At 36.6% G+C, this 21,265-nt stretch overlaps 1 protein-coding gene across 3 annotated transcripts in view; it reads left to right on the forward strand.

Moving 5' to 3' along the window:
• Positions 1-16,838, forward strand: part of plat (plasminogen activator, tissue) — a 28,557-nt gene extending 11,719 nt beyond the window's left edge. For all 3 annotated transcript variants that reach the window (XM_079636562.1, XM_079636563.1, XM_079636561.1), the window contains exons 6-15: positions 1,602-1,776; positions 3,882-3,973; positions 4,773-4,947; positions 6,125-6,210; positions 7,384-7,446; positions 8,356-8,563; positions 9,760-9,896; positions 11,465-11,605; positions 12,865-13,013; positions 14,697-16,838. In XM_079636562.1, coding sequence (XP_079492688.1) covers positions 1,602-1,776; positions 3,882-3,973; positions 4,773-4,947; positions 6,125-6,210; positions 7,384-7,446; positions 8,356-8,563; positions 9,760-9,896; positions 11,465-11,605; positions 12,865-13,013; positions 14,697-14,858 — 1,388 coding nt within the window. In that variant the 3' untranslated portion in view covers positions 14,859-16,838. The remainder of the gene's footprint in view (positions 1-1,601; positions 1,777-3,881; positions 3,974-4,772; positions 4,948-6,124; positions 6,211-7,383; positions 7,447-8,355; positions 8,564-9,759; positions 9,897-11,464; positions 11,606-12,864; positions 13,014-14,696) is intronic.
• Positions 16,839-21,265: the final 4,427 nt, after the last annotated feature.

The raw sequence follows: 21,265 nt of genomic DNA on the forward strand, positions 1-21,265 counted from the left end.
TTTGATGAATTTATGTCGCTTATGTGGAGTTATCTTCTAGTCATTGATTAGCATATTCTGTCTTGATAACCTATAAATCCTGTTCCCGGGGGCGGGGTTTATGTACATTTGGTGATGTCGTGTAGTTCCTACCAGCCGTTTGTTTTTGTAACGGTCACCAGCTGGAGTGCCCTTGACAGCCACCAGAGGGCACTCCACATCAGACTATTATCACTCCCTCACAAACTACATTTCCCATAACTCACTGCCCGGAGTCATCACTGATTGCATTCACCTGTGTCTCATTACCCTGTTAAAAAGAGTAATCCACGGAGTGAGTGAATGGGCTTGTTTGAGATGAGCAAAATCTGCGCAGAACCGATCACCGGTGATCAGCGCGAGATGCATGCCGGTTAGAAATGTGTCCGACTGCGTTCCGCCTGGCTCTGATGTCATGCTGACGTATGTCAAAAATCTCTCGCGAGCGCAAGGCGATGATGAGTCCGGGCAGTGAGTTATGGGAAATGTAGTTTGTGAGCGAGCGATAATAGTCTGATGTGGAGTGCCCTCTGGTGGCTCTCAAGGGCACTCCAGCTGGTAGTATTTTTAGTATTGTTAGTTGCTATTTTTTATTATTATAAGTTGTATCTAGTATATCTTTCTAGTATTGTTGGTTGTTAGTAATAGTATAACTAGAATAACTTACTCATTTTTTTAGTATTGTTAGTTTCTAGTAAAATTAGTCTAACTAGTATAAATTATTATTTTTAGTATTATTATTTGCTAGTACAATTAGTGTAACTTATTTTTTTTTGTATTGTGAGTTGCTTGTAAAATTATAACCTTTTAGTATTGTTAGTTGCTAGTACAAATAGCATAACTAGTATAAATTACTATTTTATTTTTAGTATTATAAGTTGCTAGTACAATTATTATATTAATTATATATATATATATATATATATATATATATATATATTATAATATTACACTAGTATAACAGTATTATTAGTTTCTAGTACAATTAGTATACCTAGTATAACTTAATGTTTCTAGTATTGTTATTTGCTAGTAAAATTAGTATAACTTACAATTTTTTTAGTATCGTTAGTTTCTGGTAAAATTATTACAACTAGTATAATTTATTGTTTCTATTATTGTTAGTTTCTAGTAAAATTATAACTAAACTATTGAGATTCTCTTTGGACCTTATATATGGAATATAAGCGGAATTAATTTCTGTGTAAATCCATCAATAAACACATTTTGATCTTGTACATTAAAAAGTATGTGCTATATGTGTGTGATATTGTATATCATATGAAGAGATATTTCTTAAAATTAATAAAGTCAGCTACATTAATGTTTGCACTAGCTACATCTACACAGGTTTAAGTTTACGTCAAATTGATGGTTCTCAATGGATCTGATTGAGTTCGATCCAAAAAATTAAATTTGGGCTGGTGGAGCTCAACTAATAGGAAAATTAGTAAACATAAAGGTACCTAATGCAGTTTAACTAAATGCTCATCTTTTATTAGGCTCTTGTAACGTAGAGAAGTTTGACCAGATGTTTTTGCTGTAGCTGAACGCTGTCTGCATTTCCTCCTGGCTGTTTTTAGACACAGGTGAGCGATGTTCGAGGGGTCAGGGGTCAGGTTACCGCGGCACCTGGAGCATGAGCGCGTCAGGACTGGAGTGTGTTAACTGGAATTCCAGCTCACTCCGAGGAAAGAAATTCACAGCCAGGAGAGTGGAGGCAAACACACTGGGACTGGGAAACCACAACCACTGCAGGTACACATGCTCTCCATTCATGCATTAAAGGGGTGGTGTAATGCCCCTTTTTACTAGATATAAATAAGTCTCTGATGTCCCCAGAGTGTGTGTGTGAAGTTTTAGCTCAAAATACCCCACGGATAATTTTTTATAGCATGTTAAAATTGTAATGTTTTAAGGGTGAGCAAAAATGTGTTGTTTTGTGTCTGTCCCTTTAAATGCAAATGAGCTGCTGCTCCCGGCACAGGGGGCGGAGCTTCAACAGCTCGTTCTTAGCAGAGACATATAGAGCATCACAGTCCCGCCCACAGCCGGTGCCGGAAGTAAAAATTCAATACAATTTCTCCATAGACATTTGGGGTATAAGCCATAAAAACGTAACCATACATGGTAGACTTAAAACCAGCAACGGCTGTACTAAGCGATTGTATATGCTCATATAAACGCCAAAAGTTCATGGGGCACTAACCTTGTTTTGAGATAAATGCCTTTTATTCGCGATGTCTTGGATAAGTACTTCATTACCCACAATCCTAAACAATCCCACAATCCCACAGTGATGCATCTGATTGGTGGAAATCGTGTAAACCCCACGAAGGTCCGTGGAAAAAACAGAGCGTTGCCATGGAAGCAGGATTCTAACAGAAGAGACGGAACGGACTGTTTTCTTTAGCGGAAGCCATATAAATAGTTTTTAAATCAATACATTCCTTTTTTAATTAATATTTTGTGTCAAATTATTGATTTATTTGGTAGGTAGCCATGTAATAAGCGGGATAATGTATAGCGAGTTGGTTGTTATAGCGAATACAGGCTGATTCAAGACCCCTCCGCTTCGCGTCGGGCTCATAACGTTAGTTAACGATAGCCTTTCGGGAGTTGTATTCGCTATAACAACCGCCTCGCTTTACATTATCCCTTACTTATCGTTCACTTTAGATAGGCTACTGTAAGCTTCATATGGTATGAGTCATATCAAGCATTTTATGATGCCGCTGTCAAAACAATATTTAACCTAGGCATAACGTTACCTCTTCATGCATTTACTGAACATTTGTATAATAATTCATGGCAAGTTAATAAACTGAATATGATGGTCCAAGAGAAGACCATGCATCAGACCGATGGCGTTGTGCACTTTCTGGTTTGCTGACCATCACTTTTTAATTTACACTCGTTGTTAAGAAAATACATTAAATGCACTGCACCATGTTGCTAACGTTATCGTTAACCGCTTTCACACACGCACAAAATATAAAAAACACGATGATAAATATAAAATTCAATACACAATACCTATATAAAACACTATTATTTTTATTTACACGATTACTATTGAAATAACTGCTATTAACTACACATTCACTATATAAAATTCACTCAAAAGGCTCTTTCGCGGTTTGCTTCAGTCGACTTCAGTGAGGCGCGGTGGTTTATGGGATGAGTAGTTCCTTCGCTCGGAAATGAAAATATGTACACAGTCTTGTACCTTTGCCTTTTTTTGGATTTTCTCTTCGTTTTTTTCACTCGAAATGATATGTTGTATGCTTATGAGTTCAGCCGTAGCTGGTTATCCTCAGACATGCTCTAAAACTCTTTAGATACAGATTTTTCCAAAAGTCAATGGGAGAAATGAATGGGAAATTTACTTCCGGCACCAGAGCTCTCTCGGGCTGTGGGCGGGACTGTGATGCTCTATAGAGCCTTTTGTTGCGAGGTGGGGTTTATGTCAATTTTGGTGTTGGTGATGTCACTAACCCGGGAGGAATGTCGTGTAGTTCCTACCAGCTGTTTGTTGTAGTCCTTAAAAAGTGATTTCTGTAAAAGCAAATATCTTCCTTTGCTTTGTACTTTGAGTGTTGTAACTTTGCAGATGTTGTTTATGATCAAACAGCAACATTACACACTAACTACAGTTAGAAAAGTGAAATCATAATCAACCACCCCTTTAATGCATGGACTTGTTTGTCAAACATTAGTGTATCTTATTGCTCTTCTGTGCAATTTGCAAATAGATGTCACCATGCTTTTAAATCAAAAACTAAAATCAATGACGGATTGCATTTATCTGACTTGTGTTGTGGTGAGTAGTAATAGTGTTTGGGTTGTGTTTTCTTCCTCAGGAATCCAGATGAAGACACTAAACCCTGGTGTTATGTTTATAAAAAGGCTCAGATCTCATGGGAGTTTTGCTCCGTTCCAACCTGCATCACAGGTACAATCAGTCACACACACACACATGCGCGCGCACACACACGCAAGCACGCATACACACACACACACACACGCGCGCATGCACGCACGCATGCACACACACACGCACACACACACACACACACACACACACACACACACACACACACACACACGCACGCATACACACACACACACACACGCATGCACACACATTCTCTCTCACACACACACACGCGCACACAAGCACGCATACACACACACAAGCACGCACGCATGCACACGCACACACACACACGCACACACACACACACACGCATGCACACACATTCTCTCTCACACACACACACACACACACACACGCACGCATACACACACACACTCTCACGCACACACACACACACACACCCACCCCCAGCGCACGCACACATACACACACACACATATACACACACACACACACCCATATAGTGTGTACTAGTGTCATGTGCTGTGTTATTTAACGTCATAATATTCAACAATATTATTGATCTGCTGCATCGACACCATTATATGAGAACTGAACGGAGCTGGACGATGACATCACTGTTTTCTCCAGAGCGGCTATATATATATATATATTATATAAATGAACTAAATATATAACGTTTTTACAACAAAAAATGAACCATCAGTGAACTTACTGAAGCTGAACTGTGACGCTATTTTCTTCTGGAAACAAACTTTGTTGCATTATTTCCCTGTTATCTCTGTAAAGCTGCTTTGAAACTCTGTATTGTAAAGCGCTGTATAAATAAGTGTGGCTTGACTTGTGTGGTCAGACCCCTCTCTGGAGTGCGCACGGGGACCGGGACAGTCCTACAGAGGGACGAGGGCCGTCACGCGCAGCGGGTTGAAGTGTCTGCCGTGGGATTCGCCCGCTGTGTCTCATAAGATCTACAACGCGTGGAGATCCGACGCCAGAGACACGGGCATCAGCAGCCACAACTTCTGCAGGTGCGATCAATTACAAGTCACATTCAATTTACATTTAAATCCTGCTGCACAACACCTGAAGCGTTTCTCACGCCGGCATGTTTTTCTTCATAAATGTAACATGCACATTATGCACCTTCAGTTTCATGTTGCATGTATCACACATGACAGGATTGTTTGTAATTTCCTAAAACTTGCACACAAATTTTTATTACACTTTTTTTTTATTTTTTTTTTACATCTAATAAACCTCAACAAATAAACATTAAGTTCAAGCAGCAAGTGATGTAAATATAACATACCTATAATTATAATATTGTTACACACACATTTTTGCATAAAAACACCGAATTTAATGATGTGATAATCAAAAGCAATCCTTTGTAACTAATCATGCATTCCCACAAGATCAAATCCATATTCCATCCATACACGATAAAAATGTTATATTGTTGATTAGACTACTTGGATGAATTGTTTATTATGATTTATCTTAGTGATAAATGTAATTATTTATTGAACAATGCTGCATTTTATCCTATACTGCAGTTATTAGAGGCTTTGTTAATGTTTTTTTGGATATGTACCATCATGCTAATTCTATGGTTTTCTTTATTCCTGTTCCTCGGAGTATCATAAATACAATGATTTTATAATTTAGAACCATAGTATTATACAGATGAAACTCGAAAATGTATAATATGTTGCAAAAGTTCATTTATTTCAGTGATTCAACTTAAAAGGTGAAACTAATATATTATATAGACTCATTACATGCAAAGTGAGATATTTCAAGCCTTTATTTGCTATAATTGTGATGATTATGGCTTACAGCTTATGAAAACCCCAAATTCAAAATTAGAATATTGTGAAAAGGTTTTCATAAGCTGTAAGCTATAATCATCAAAATTATAACAAATAAAGGCTTGAAATATCTCACTTTGCATGTAATGAGTCTATATAATATATTAGTTTCACCTTTTAAGTTGAATTACTGAAATAAATGAACTTTTGCACCATATTCTAATTTACGAGAGTTGTATTGGTTTAACCACGTTTAAAGGGTTTCTATGGCCAACAACAACTCTTCACAATGTTTAAGTGTGGTAAAAAACACTGCGTCATCATTTCCCAAAGCCAAATAAACCAGATCTGCACACTCCGACTCTAACTCTCTCTCCGGCTGTTGCACACGCAGGAACCCGGACGGTGACCTCGGGCCCTGGTGTCACGTGTACAAAGGCTCGCAGTTGACCTGGGAGCTGTGTGACGTCCCCAAGTGCCGTAAGTCTGCAGTGACTGATCTGTACATCACTGATCTACAGCACATGACTAACAGATGCGCTTCATGTTCAGACTATAGGCCCGTTCACACAAGAATGACGACAGCTATATTAGCGTCCACACTAGCGTTTATTCTAAGCGCGCTGCAGTTTTGTCGTCTGTCGCTTTAAATGCTCGAGCTCTTTGAATCAGGATGGATTCTAATTGGCTGTCGAGGTTTTAATTATTCATCAGCTGGAAGAAATAATTCTGAAAGTGATTCCATATATGTGTCCCTGGATCAGAAACGGGTGGCAATAGCAACTATACATTGTATGGGTCAAAATTATCCATTTTTCTTTTATACCAAAAATCATGAGGATATTAAGATCATGTTCCATGAAGATATTTAGTAAATGTCCTACCGTAAATATATAAAACATGTATTTTTGTGAGTGAATGCAGCACAATCGTGAACATAAATGCACAACTTTAAAGGAGATTTTCTCAATGTTTAGATTTTTTTGCTTCTCAGATTCCAGATTTTCAATAGTTGTGTCTCGACCAAATATTGTCCTATCCTAACAAACCACACATCAATGGAAAGATTATTTATTCAGTTTTCATGTGATGTATAAATCTCAATTTCAAAAAAATGTACCGATGTGACTGGTTTTGTGGTCCAGGGTCACATATATGGTTTTAGTGTGCCGGTGTCATTATAGTTGTGGTGAGGACTGCTATTTTTATATATATAGAGTGATTTTTAGAAGTATATATTTATCATCATAGTTATTGTAATCATTCTTGGTGTGAACGAGCCTTTAGAGTATTTCAGGGTTTTCCAAACGGGGGTTTGCATTTCTATAATTTTGAATATTATTGTGGACTGAAGTTTGAATCTTGAGGATTGTAAGTGTTTAAAGCTCATAAATATTAGTAGTGTAACTTGTTGTGTATATAAAATGTATTATAATATTATTATTATAGGACAATTTATAACAGCAATATATTTCTGTCTTAATTTTTATATTTAGAGTTAAAATAATAATACAATTTTTTTTTTACTAATCATTATTATTCAATTTGATTGGATTCCTTTCGGAGAATCCTGTGTGTTTGCAATGAAAGACTTTGTAATATTTTTGACTACCTGACGAAAGAGTCTAAACGTTTGTGTGTGTTTCTTCACAGCGAGGAAGACTCCGTCGATCACCACACTGGGCCCACGAGCCCCTGCGACCACCAACAGCCAAGGTGAGACGGGGAAAGATAACTCATAATGCAGTTTTATAAAGAAAACGAGTGCTTTTTACTCATGCAAAAGTGACACTAGGGTTCATTTATTTCAGTAATTCAACTTAAAAGGTGAAACTAATATATTATATAGACTCATTACATGCAAAGTGAGATATTTCAAGCCTTTATTTGCTATAATTTTGATGATTATGGCTTACAGCTTATGAAAACCCCAAATTCAAAATTAGAATATTGTGAAAAGGTTTTCATAAGCTGTAAGGCTTCTTCACAGAGCGTTCTCTTGAAGTGTTGCCATGTCCACTTATTTTAAACGTTTTGGGGCTTCTTGTTTGGACTTGGCTCATAAAACGATCAAGTCTGTGGGTCACGATATTTTATCTTTCCAATTCAATTCACATTTATTTGTACAGCGCTTTTCACAATACACATAATTTCAAAGAAGCTTTACAGAAAATGCACAATAGTCCACATTACAATTTACAGTGATCTGCTATCAGAGGTAACTCTAATAAATGTACATATACAAATCACAGTTAGTTAAAAATGTTTTAAACAATTAAATAATTTATGCATAAAATGCATTTAAACAATGTAATCAGTTAAGGCAGAAACAATGAGCTCATTGAAGTAATGAATACTTGTTTGTTGTTGACTATGACATAAATTTGTAGCATTTTAATTTATTTTGTTTTATTATGGCATTGTTCTTGTTTTTTCCTTAGCAAGATCAGGCAACACGAATGAATGTATTTTTCTTGTGCATACAGAAGAGAGACACGTCTCTGATGCACGTTTAAATATGGCATTAATAACCAGTTGTGCAGAAATTGGCTCTAGTAAATGACTGCTCTGTGTGTGTTCAAAAGACAGTGTGTTTGTGGCCTAAGAGTTTCCTTTCCCGCTCAGGTTCCTGCGGTCAGCGCCTCGAGTCTCCTTCAAACGCGCTGCCCATGTTCAGGATCCGCGGTGGTCAGGCCAGTGACATCCGGGAGCAGCCGTGGCAGGCGGCCATCACTGTGTATCTCCCGCGCGCTCAATCCTACAACTTCCTGTGCGGAGGCGTCCTCATCGACTCCTGCTGGATCCTCACCGCTGCTCACTGCTTCCAGCAGAGGTGTGTGTGTGTGTGTGTGTGTGTGTGTGTGTGTGTGTGTGTGTGTGTGTGTGTGTGTGTGTGTGTGTGTGTGTGTGCGCGTGTATCACTGCTTCCAGCAGAGGTGTGTGTGTGCTACTGCTTCCAGCAGAGGTGTGTGTGTGTGTCACTGCTTCCAACAGCCTTGCCTTGCCTTGCCTTGCCTTGCCTTGCCTTGCGTGTGTGTGTGTGTGTGTGTGTGTGTGTGTGTGTGGGGCTCGGCTTTACTGCTGACGGGTGAATTTCAACTTTAATTTATTTATATAGCACATTTAATAGCAACGTTGTTACCCAAAGTGCTTCACAGTTATAACTAAAAACAATAAAACATACATGTATAAAAAAACATTTACTAGTAGCAAATGAAGGCATGAATACACACTTAGACATACACCCTCACACAACTGTATAGAGAGATCAGTGTAGAGAGAGAAAGAAAAATATGTACAGAATATTTTAATTGACTAATCTCATTGCCTTCATCATGACCTGGATGTCAGCCGGATGTGTTTCTAATATGCCGATCAGCACTATTGTTTATAACACGTCCAAAACATTTATCTCAATAAGCACTCAAAGTGCAATTTGGAAATATTGAATGCCTTACAGAAATGTTGATCTGAAAAAGTGGGTCAGCGGATCCTTAAAAAGTCTTTCATATAGTTTTAGTTTTATATGGTTTTTGTTCAGACCAATGCGTAGAAGATAGACCCATATTTTTACACGTGTAGTGTTATAAATGTTAACTGGTGGTTAAGAAGCTAATGCACATTCAAAAAATGTGGAATAATAAGGTATCTATAATATTATATATACTCATATTTTAAAGAAACATGTATTCATTTATCATTTTGACTTATCATTAAAAAAAATGGTTTAAAGGCTGAAATGTGTGGTTTATATGTTTATGAAACTTGTATTATTTGACCTGTAAAGGTGTTTAAATCCTAATTTTTACAGTCATTTTATAGTATGTTACCATAAACATTGACCTACGTCTTTACATTAAATTTGGCCTAAAATTAGATTTAAAAACCCTGCAGATACCCTGTATTTTAGCTTTAAAGACATTTCAATATTTTTTTCTGAAAACACGACAATGGTTGTGAATATGATTTTTTTGCGTTGTGCAGTTCTAGTTTGGCTGTTCTAGCTTGACTTCTGTCCTCTGTGTTCAGGTTTGAGGAGAAGCGTCTCCGGGTGGTTCTGGGTCGAACCTTCAGGCTTCAGAACTCCAGCAGCGAGCAGATCTTTGATGTGGAGAAATACTGGATCCACGAGCAGTACGACGACGACACGTATGACAATGATATCGGTGAGACTTACACAAACATTCTCATGATTATTAAAGGGTAACTGTCGCCAAAACTGTCGCGCAACTACGGATCTCCCAGGAACATTCATTATATATTGCTGCGTACATTTATCCGTGTCACCTAGATGCACATGCGCGAGCGGTGCACGATCATGGTCGACTACAACGAGATCAAGCAGCTGAACAAGAATACGGCCGTGTTACGATTGTTCTCATCTCAGCTCCGCCGTGACAAAATAGACCTGCCATTTCAAAAATCTTTCATTTATTGTCAGAAATATGTTTTCAAAAGCATCACTTCCATCAAATTTGATTTGACATAATTTCCAGTAGGCAACTGACTGCAAACAGGCACATCAGGACACAAACAAGCAGGCTTATGTGCCGGGGCTGAGCCCCGGAGAGAACCGGCCCAATTTAACCACTGATCATAATGAGTCAAAATGATAAATGACTACATATGTTTCTGACTCCATATGAGGAAATGTCATGAACTTGTAATTCCAATGAAAAGCATGATAACTTAGACACTAAGAATTTATATGGAAACAAGCTTTAGGAGATTTCCATCTTTACTCTCCTCATGTGACGTTGCATTCGGAGATTGACTACTTTTGACTGACAAGAATTCCATGCACTCCCATTCAAAAGACATTTTGACCGAAAACGAAAATACGGTCAAACTTAAAAGTGGCGTTTCCAATATAATTATGCTTTTACACGAATGTTTGACTCGGGTAGATTAACAAAAAGAGCCTAGGTTCAATTTTGGCGACAGTTACCCTTTAAGATCATCGTCAGCCCACAGTCAGCTGGTATCACTGTGGCGGTGGACATTTAAACAGTTTTTAGACTGATTTAATAAAAGTCAAAGTTTTAGGCCCATCGAGTGCTTTTTTAGGGTTTCCATCAATTTATTCTATTTTTATATATATAGAACTTATTTTATGATTTTATATATTTTTATTTATTTTGTTTATTCACTACCGTTCGGTAAGATTTTTAAAACATTGTTGAAAGAAGTCTCTTCTGCTCACCAAGGCTGCATTTATTTAGTCAAAAATGCAGGAAAAACTGTAATATTGTGAAATATTATTGCTATTTTAAATAACTGTTTTCTATATTACCATATGTTAAAATGTAATTTATATCCTGTGATAAAAGCTGAATTTTCAGCATCATTACTCCAGTCTTCAGTGTCACATGATCCTTCAGAAATCACTATAATATGATGATTTGATGCTCAAGAAACTTTTATGATTATTATCAATGTCGAAAACAGTTCATATGTTTGTGGAAACTGTGATACATTTTATTTTTCAGGATTCTTTAGAAAGTTAAAAACAGCATTTATTTGAAATAGAAATAATTATTTATATTATATAATTTAGACTTTTTTAAATCTATTGTCTAATGTTAAAATGTTTTGGTTATAGGATTTGCAACAGTAGAATATAAGAAACGGCAGTACATACTATCATATCATGCAACTTTATCATCATTTCAGTGTTTAGAAGGTTTTAAACAGTTAATATCAATTGTAAGTGGTTTTGACTGTGTGTCTTCAGCTCTGCTCAAGTTGAAGAGCGAGTCCGGCATCTGTGCGGTCCACTCTCCTGAAGTTCTGCCAGCGTGTTTACCAGATCCTAACTTGGTTTTACCGGATTGGACGGAGTGCGAGATCTCTGGATACGGGAAAGAGGAAGAGTGTAAGATTCATTACCAGCGTTACAATATCTCACTGCATGAAATAACTTATTAATTATGCATTTTAAATTTGTCTATTTAGACTTCTTGTCCATTAAAAATCCTTTTTAGATGAAAATAAATAAATAATTACTCAAGAAGCAGTAGTGCACACAATATTACCACTTGTGGTCATAGATTGTGTCTTAATACAAGTTTATTTTGTCTTAATTCACTGGCATATTTAACTACATTAGAACTATCAATGAAAAATACGAGGATTAATCCTATTTAATGTTCATTTCAATATATTATTAAAATCAAAAAGAGTACAGTAGTGGCCAAAAGTGATATCCGGCCTAGGAAATCTTCATCCTTTATTCAAATATTATATTATTTTTTTTACAATTTGATTGTGTAATCATATTTTGTAGTTGTGCTTGCAGTGGATTGTTTTATTTGTGGTAATAATGCAATGAAACATGCAACATGTGGGACATAATTTTTTGCCAGACTGTCATACAAAGAAATTATGAATGCATGCAAAAACGAGAGAACCAATGAAATATTAATAACGGATTGTGTTGTAGTCAATGTATGCTTTTTCCTTAGAGCTTTTAGTTTTTCTATGCATTTTTTCAAATAAAAACTAGCTTAGTTTGCCATTTTTTTGCCAAGTAATTTTGTCAGATAAAAACCTTAACCAAGTTTAATGTTTTGTTCTTCCCTCATATTTAAAAAATATAAAATATTTGTTCTTATATTTTGATGGTTTAATCTAACTTGTAGTCATTAAAAACAAATATGCCCTCCGAACATCACTTTTGGCCACTACTGTATCTGTTAATATTATTTAATGGACCTGTATTTTCTTAAACTAACGTTAACAAAGATGAATAAATATGGTAACAAATGTAGTGTTCATTGTTAGTTCATGCATTAATGGAGTCATGAATTGAGAAATCAAATTTTCCTTGATCTTTTGATAAATAAGAGATCATTGTACTATAAAAAATATCCTTTAAGTTTCGGAACTCAAAACTTCCTTGTTAGTCCAAACACATCTATTGAAACCAAGCTCAGAAAACGACTTTGTCACATTATTACGTCACATATAGTCTTAATACTGTATCTGTAGTGCAGCGTCTCAAGTAAATGAATCTTGCTTGAAGGATGTTTAGATATTTTAACTGAAAAACAAGACTTCAGATGCTTTTTGATGGTCCAAATAACACTGAGGTATTGTATAATAATTGAAGTCTTCTGTGGTTGTCTCTCTCAGTTTCTCCGTTTTACTCTGAGAGGATTAAGCGTGGTAAGGTGCGGTTGTGGCCGCAGGATCAGTGTGTGCCGGAGAAGCTGTCCGGTCGTCTGGTCACCTCCAACATGCTGTGTGCCGGAGACACGCGCGGCCTGGACGACGCCTGCAAGGTAACGCCACGCTCAGCACATGCTAGTTATCAGGGGTGTGCAGTATACATGGTCTGCTATGATCTCGTGGTTGTTGTTTTAATGATGATCTGGCATTATCGAGTTACGTCCCTCACTTTACATAAGAGCGCACACTTATGCTACATGATGTATAGCGCATGCACTCTTTCACTGCATGATTTACTCTATTAAAATGCATGTAGAATTCCCTCAATATTTAAGATAATGGGCAAAAATACCTCTGATATTTGTGTAATTTAATATAGGTAATCAATATCACACAAAGAGTGCTGTTTTTTCACCAAATATCAGCTTAATTTAATGTAATTATTTATTTAAAAGGGACAATGCATATTAATGAACATCTTAGCTTTTCAGCTATGTAAATATGCCAGAGTTTTACATCTGCAGTCCCCCGTCAGGTCATCATAGTACCAAGTAACACAGCTAAACATTGAAATTAAATACGATACAACACAATTTTCAACAACATATTATAAGAGATACCACAGTTAGCAGACAGGGCATCTAATATGGCGGACACACACATATACATACACACAGTAAAGTGCTATTCTATGTACATTAAGTACATTTTAATTATCTTAAAGTGCTATTAAGTGCAGTAAAGTGCCGGATCTGGTTTGGTATACATACATATACTTAAAACAGTACAATAGTGAACATACCCCTATACATAAAGGACAACAAATACCTTTAGTGGGCACAAATTTGATGTGTCTTGAGCCATTGTTTGAGTTGGTTCTTAAAACTGGGGTAAGTCGGACATTGCATGATTACAAATGTTATTTTTGTTTTATACAACAGTTCAATAAACAAGAAGTTAATATTAAGTGATTTGTTTAGCTCTATTTAGATAATGAAAATAGTTCCAAACAAAACCACAGGACTGTTTTGCATATCTAAACAACACACGCAGTGAATGAAATAAACGAATCGGTTGAATGAATGATTCAATGACTCACTCATTAAGAGAGTCAAATGCTTCGTTTCTGAGTGAATTGGCCGTTTGAATGAATCGTTTGAAACTCAATGACTCACTCGTTAACAGTGACTTGCTGCCACCTACTGGTAATAATTTCACATTTAAACTATCTTTTCATTTGTTTAATCATTTCAAATAGCAATATTTAATGTTTAAAACATCAAAACACTATGAACGCATTTGTAACTGAAGGTTGAATGCATTCATGTCCCTGTTGATACTGATTTCATTTGATTGGTAACGGCCCTATTGTGTCTTGTTGTTATACAGTAATTGATTGATTCAATGTAAAAGAGCATGCATACATTTAATTAGGTTAAAATGGCTTTAATTATGCATACATTTGATGATGATGCATACATTTAAAATGGCTTTATATAGGTAAAAATGCCCATAAAAGGTAATAATCAATTTAAACTTATTGGAAAAGATAATTTGTGTCACTGCTGCGAACTGTCCACCACATATAATATGAAGAAAATAAAAAGCTTTGGGAGTCAGCTGTCAACAACAGTCATAAACCTGCCAAAAACACAACAAACACACTCAGCAAAATATGGTCTGATTATGCTTATCGATAAAATCCATGAAAATACAGTATAGAGATGTCTTTTTTTGCCAGCCTAAACCGTGTGTGCGTGTTGTTGACTGATCAGTTTCTCCTGGTCTTTCTGTAGGGAGACTCCGGCGGTCCTCTCGTGTGTCCGAAGAACGGCAGAATGACTCTGATGGGTTTGATCAGCTGGGGAGACGGTTGCGGAAAGAAAGACACACCTGGCGTTTACACACGCGTCACAAAATACTTAAACTGGATCTCCAGCAAGACGAGAGAGAACTGAGACACAAACCAACATCATTAGCACAGAATACAGAGACTGTTGGGAAATAAGGTCCACATTCGCTGACCTTCACGCCTACTGGACTCGACACTGAGTTTGAGGAGGACGTGGGAATGTGACGCTGATGCTGCGAGTCGATCGTTCTAGATCATGTTGCACACGGGACAAGAAATCTGAATCCAAAGACACCAAACAATGTGGCCTTAAATTTGAGCTTCCAAATCGAAACTTCTGCATAAGGATGACATGAACAATACTGCAAAAAATGCTTTTCTTACTGAGTATTTTTGTCTTGTTTCCAGTGCAAATATCTAACAATTCTTAAAGCTACACTGTGTAACTTTTTTAGTTTATTCTTAGCTAAAAACACTTAGTTCTTTCAAAAATATATGTGCTCATTAATGTATATTTACTTCGTTCAAGTAATAAAGTATTCTCGTGAGTGTATAATATGCCATTGAAAATACATACGGGTGAGGGGTTCGAATGTCGGTCGCCATGTTGTCCCTCCATCTTGAAAGTACATTAGCCAAAGAGGGACATATCCGTTAATTCAAGCTTCGCCTTTCGCGTCTCCGCAATTCACTGGCATCGGCCCTGTTTTTATTTTTCCCCCTCCCTCTCCCTCCGTCACATCAGCTGATCTCTGCTCACATAGCCTACAATGTAAACTTTGCCTTACGCTAGTGATGTCGTACAATATACAGAATAACGATAGCACTGATAAAAGTTACTTTACTGAGATTAGCTTGCATTCGTCTGGGAACCTGATAGCTGATGTTAGCAATGAAATGGTAAAAAAATAACGAAAACATAAAACTATTATTCATTTTACATAGATGTCATAACCTATATGTTAACTGACAAATTAAATTACTGCAAATTATAATAGTTTTCTAAAGTAACCTCATCACTAGAAGGAACACTCATGAACGAGGTCGAACTGGAAGCCATGTTAATCTTGGACTACATTGGCCACCGTAGGAGTTAAAACGAAATCGGAATTGAGAGGAACAGAAACTAATATTCACTGGATGGTCATATACCTTTTCACCGCTAGATGGGGGTAAAAATCACACAGTGTAGCTTTAAATCAAGATGAATTTACTAGATGAGTAAAATGCTGTAAGATATTATGTCTTGTTTTCTGGGTGAAAAAAAAAAATGAAGTGAGTTTTTGCTTAAAACAAGAAAAATTATTTGCCAATGGGGTCAGAAAAATAAAATTAATTCAATCGGGAACAAGATTGTTTTTCTGACCCCATTGGCAGATCATTTTTCTTGTTTTATTAAGCAACAACTCACTTCATTTTGATTTTTTCCTCCAGAAAACAAGACATAATATCGTATGCCATTTTACTACTTTAGTAAATGCATCTTGATTAAATTTTTATTGTTATTTTTTATATTTGGACTGGAAACAAGACTGAGTTAGAGCATCATTTTTTGCAGTGTGATAAAGACTTGTGGGTGCTAAAGTGCAAACTGATGCACGGGATTCTTTAAAAGTACTTCATATTTTAAAATAATAGATTTAGAGGCACTTTTGCTTTGCTTTTTATATAGCGAAGATACAAGGCACTTTTGAATGTTACAGTACGTGATGCTTCTGCTCTTATAATGATGTTAGATTGTAATAATTGTACAGGTTTTTAACACTAAAATTCTGCTGGGTCAGAGAGATGTTTGTTTCATGGTCAGTGTCCAAATAAGTTCATTTGACTGTATTTAATACGACTTCAGGTCCTTGTTAACTGGATGTTTGACTGAAAGATTTCTTTATCCAACCAGATCTAATATTATTATCACGGACTTTAGATGCTGGGACGCGTATTAAGTTAATATTTAACTATTTTATAAACTTTTATAGACATGAGCAGCTAGTGCTAAATTATTGTTTGTTTGTTTTATACAGTAAATGCTTGTACATTATTTTTCATTTCATTTTCACTTTTTATAAAACATGAAATTGAAACAGTTCTTTGACTTCTGTGTAACAATTATTCATTTTAAATTTGAGAATGTTTTTGAAGTGTTTTGTGAATTCACACTATAATTGTTTGAATTTGAAAGATTAATTAGTCATACAGAATCATCCCTTAATCCTGACCATAGACTGTAAAAGTTCCTGACGACCGTTTTGAATTATGGGTGGCACTTCCGGTTTGGGGAACTAGTAAAGGCTGATTCATTTCAAATCATAAGGTTGCCCTACAAATAAAGCTGATCCGTCAGATTGACTGGATGAGCTGTCAATTTTCCTTAATGATTTATTTTCAGGCATCATGATAACTTTATACTTGGTATTTTTATAACAAGGCGAGCTCTTTTCAGTCGCTGCTTTCTTTTCCTCACGATTATTTTCTTTTCCCCCTTTGCAATCCGCTGTAAAAGTATGAAAAATTACAACATATACTGCGCATTTGTGGTCTGTTCTCCCGAATTTAATTTACGATATATTCCATTAATACTTCACTGGAATGCACGAACGAAGAATCTCTCCTCAAATCCTCTCTTTTCCAGGTTTGTTTTCACAGGTAAATGCAATTTATAATCTGTCAAAATGAGTTAATATAGGCCTATATATATATAAATATATATATATATATATATATTACTACAGTGATATTTAACCCGTCTGTTATTGCTGTGGAAAGACTCGCTTTTGGGGTTATTATTGGTCTGTTGAAAGTACCTTGATGCTTTTACACTTTTAAATTTCCTTTTCATCTTTGATGGTTGAAGAGTGAGTAGATTAATGTCATCTTGTGACACGTTTTAACGTATTGTGTTCATAGACCGAGCCTTTCACTGATTGTTTACAGTTACACCAGAGCCCGCCCCGTCTACGGAGAGCCTGTTCACTCCCTATTAAGTCCTATTGTACCGAATTTTGGTTGTAGTTCCACCAGAGTTCCACTGGGGGCGATCACCCCCGAGTGCAAAATGAATGGGAGTCTATGGGGCTAGACGGCTAAATTTGTCCCTTTCAGCCGATTGCCGTTGAGAAATCTCAGATTTGATTGTAGGTTTGGCAAGTTCAACATGGGTTATAGGTCTAAAATTGAATGAACGAGTACTTATGTCCTTTCGATTTCTTACAGGTTGAGTTGTTGTTGCCCATAACACGCTAGCATTCTGCTAATGAACGCTGATTGGTCAGTGAAGGACTGGTTACGACCAGAGATACCGCTTGATGGCATCATGGCATCCGAAGCGGGAACAGAATGTATTCTAGCAGAAACTCTTCTAGCACGTGTGTTTACCTGTGTCAGCTGTGCTGGCGATGCCTCGAGAGAAAATAAAGTACAGAGCGCGAAAGCACCACAGTGACTGAAGGATTGCCGTAAAGCAGTATCTCTGGTCGTACGATGTGTATGACGTCATTGACATTTTGAAAGACTTTTTAAAGCAAATAAGTGACTCTAAAAAATCTAACACCCAGCAATGTGCAATTTCTTTGCATCTCCTTTCGAATACAACATTCAAATTACTAGACAAAAAATTATATCTTGAGAAAAGTGGATTTTGAGGGGTATAGCTCCATAGACCTCCATTCATTCTGCACTCGTCCTGTGAGCGCCCTCATATGGAATCAGAGTGGAACTGCAACCAGTCAGAAGCCGGAAGTGTAGCGAGAGTGAACCTTCTCTCCTTATTAGACATTCTCTGGTTACACCCATAATTAGCGCAAAGCATCATGGGCCGTAGGAATGTGGATAGGCCTACATATAAGCTCCTTCATTATTATCTCTTATATACTGTCTATGATTATTATCAGCAGCTATCGCGTTTCTCAGGAGTTAATCACCCTTTAATTAGGGGAGAGTGGGGTGATTTGTGCCAGGGGGGAAGTAGATCCACCCCTTGTTTCTGGAAAACCATAGGAGAAATTGGTCATTTGACCACATAATTTTGAAAAGCAATCAATTTTACTCATCCTCCAAAGAAGAGAGACACATGGCATGAGTGTAAACACATTTTAGCTCAAAAAACATTTTTTTTCCTTTCAAAGTAAAATTTCTATGATTAAGGTTTTTTGATTGTAGTGTCTGAACAAGTATAGACAGGTTTGAAAACATTTAACATATGTTTTAGTGCTTTAGCATGCTATACAATGAGTATATACAGTTAGCATAAAGTTAGCTCTTAACTGCTGGATCATGCTAGTTTTTCAAACTTGTGGGTCTGGGGTGATTTGTGCCAAAGGGCCTGGGTTAAGTTGTGCCAGATCCAGACCACCTAGACCTACATACTCACAGGGGATAATCTGGAGAAGTGAGGAGATGGGTATGCCTCATCATCAGTGTTTGACTTAGGCCTACTTACCATTTGTTTAATTTAGCTAACACTGATTTCAGTTTTGAGTTTGCACTATGTTATTAAAGAGAAGTTTTATTAAGTTTTTAAGTGGCCTAAATCACAGGATGTTTAGAAATTAGCCTAGTCACTTTATTCTTATATGCTACATAATTGACAGACAGTGTTCTATGTCAAAAGGCATCTATTGCCACAGCCTTTTTGCCTGAAATGATTCACAAATATCATAAATTGTGTTGCTATGGTGCTCTAAATGGTTGCTAGGGCGTGGCTTGATAGCTTCACAATGATCCTGAGAGACTGATTGGTCGTCTGAGTAAAATGAGCCCGCCCTCTTGTCTCTGTAGCCGCGTTTCCATTACCCTTCAAATTGCGCAAATTGAAATTGCGAATTGAAAATACGCTCAATGGAAACACGTCAATTTCGCAAAAACTCTCGTTTATCGCAAAAAAGTTTTTACGCTCGCATGAGGAGGTTTTTCAGGCAATTCGAAAAAGGAATATTTCGCAAAACTGCAATGGAAACAGTTTTTGCGCATTTACGGTCACCTGACGTAGAAGACGTGGTGTGTTTGGGGTCCGTGTACGCAAATAATAATAATTATCATCATTATTATAACATTTAGGCTACTAGGCTACATATTTAGAAGACGCTTTTATCCAAAAAAGGAACAAAGCAATTCGTCAAATGTCATTCATAATACGGGTTAGACAATAATAATACAGGGCTGAGGTTATCACAAATAAACACAAGATTTTGACGCATATCCAAGGGTTTGTGTAGTGTGGAGCGCGCACTACATGGCACGGAGGCGCGCGCGCGAACACTTGCATTTTAGAGTGAAACAACTTAATAAACTCTATAATTTCTGGTCATACAGAAAATAATAATACATTATTTGTAACTACTTTTATTTGTGTAAACGATAACAAGAAAACGTTGTGCTTTTGTAAAATAACATAAAACAATCAGGCGCGTTTTCATGATCTCCGTGAACTGGAGAGCGAGAACAGAAACAAAATATAGCCTATAGGCTAAAGCTTGAAATGTCCACTTTAAAACGAACAAATTCGAATCGAAAGCTAATACATTTTGTTCTGATCAAGTAATAGGCTACGTATGAAAGGTGCATTTCTTTCTAAAAGCGCATCTGCTTAACAGCGGAGATGGAGATGTTTTTAGCTCTTCTCATTCAGCACTGCGGGGAAATGTCAATTCCAGGTTCTAATTTGGCTTCAGAAAACCAGTAAAATCAACATGTTTTCCATATTAATTAGTGAATATTTTACATGTTTAATAAAGGGGGGGAAAGTCATTAAACAAAAATCTGACAATTCGTCGATATTTACTTTTTTGCGCAGCAGTTGGTGTAGCCAGTTCAAATTAAAATTTTGGTGTTCAACTTTGCGTTTTAAAAAGACAACCGTTCATTTTTCGTTTTTCAATTACGGGTTTAAAAAGGAAAAACGAATGGACACAAAAGCAGCCTACATGGATCGTTTGGAATATGAGACAGAGTTCTTTATTAAATTCATAAAAGAAACAATAATTAGTCTATAGGAATACTGGATTCTAAACTTCAAAGAAATGCCACAATCAAAACCTCAGAGCAGAAATGAGGGCGAAACACCCAGAAACTCCTTAGGCTATCGTTCGCATTATAAGGGTCTTTCCCTGCCATGCTTGGATAACACGTACGTCTCCTTCCATTAATAATAATGATGTCTAATGCGGTGGCTGTGATATTATATAAACCAACGTCCGTTGCCGTGATTTTTGGAATGACTTATCGCGAGAGAAAAAGGACGTTTTAGTTGCATAACATCGGGTAATGGAAACGCCGTCATTTCGCAATAGTTTTTTATCGATATTTAGACAATAGCGCAAAACATTTGCGCAAATCTGTAATGGAAACGCGGCTTGTGACACTGTGATCCAGAGTTATGTTCAATACAAAATTTACCATAATGGAAAAACGCATGCTATGGTATTCTAACAGTTTAATAGGGTGACAATATCTAAATAAACCTTAAATTAGTAATTTTGTATTGAATTTGTCTTGCTTTTATATAGCATTACAGTTCAT

This window comes from Phoxinus phoxinus (genome assembly GCF_949152265.1).
Source record: "Phoxinus phoxinus genome assembly, chromosome: 15".
In the NCBI taxonomy this organism is placed as follows: Eukaryota; Metazoa; Chordata; class Actinopteri; order Cypriniformes; family Leuciscidae; genus Phoxinus; species Phoxinus phoxinus.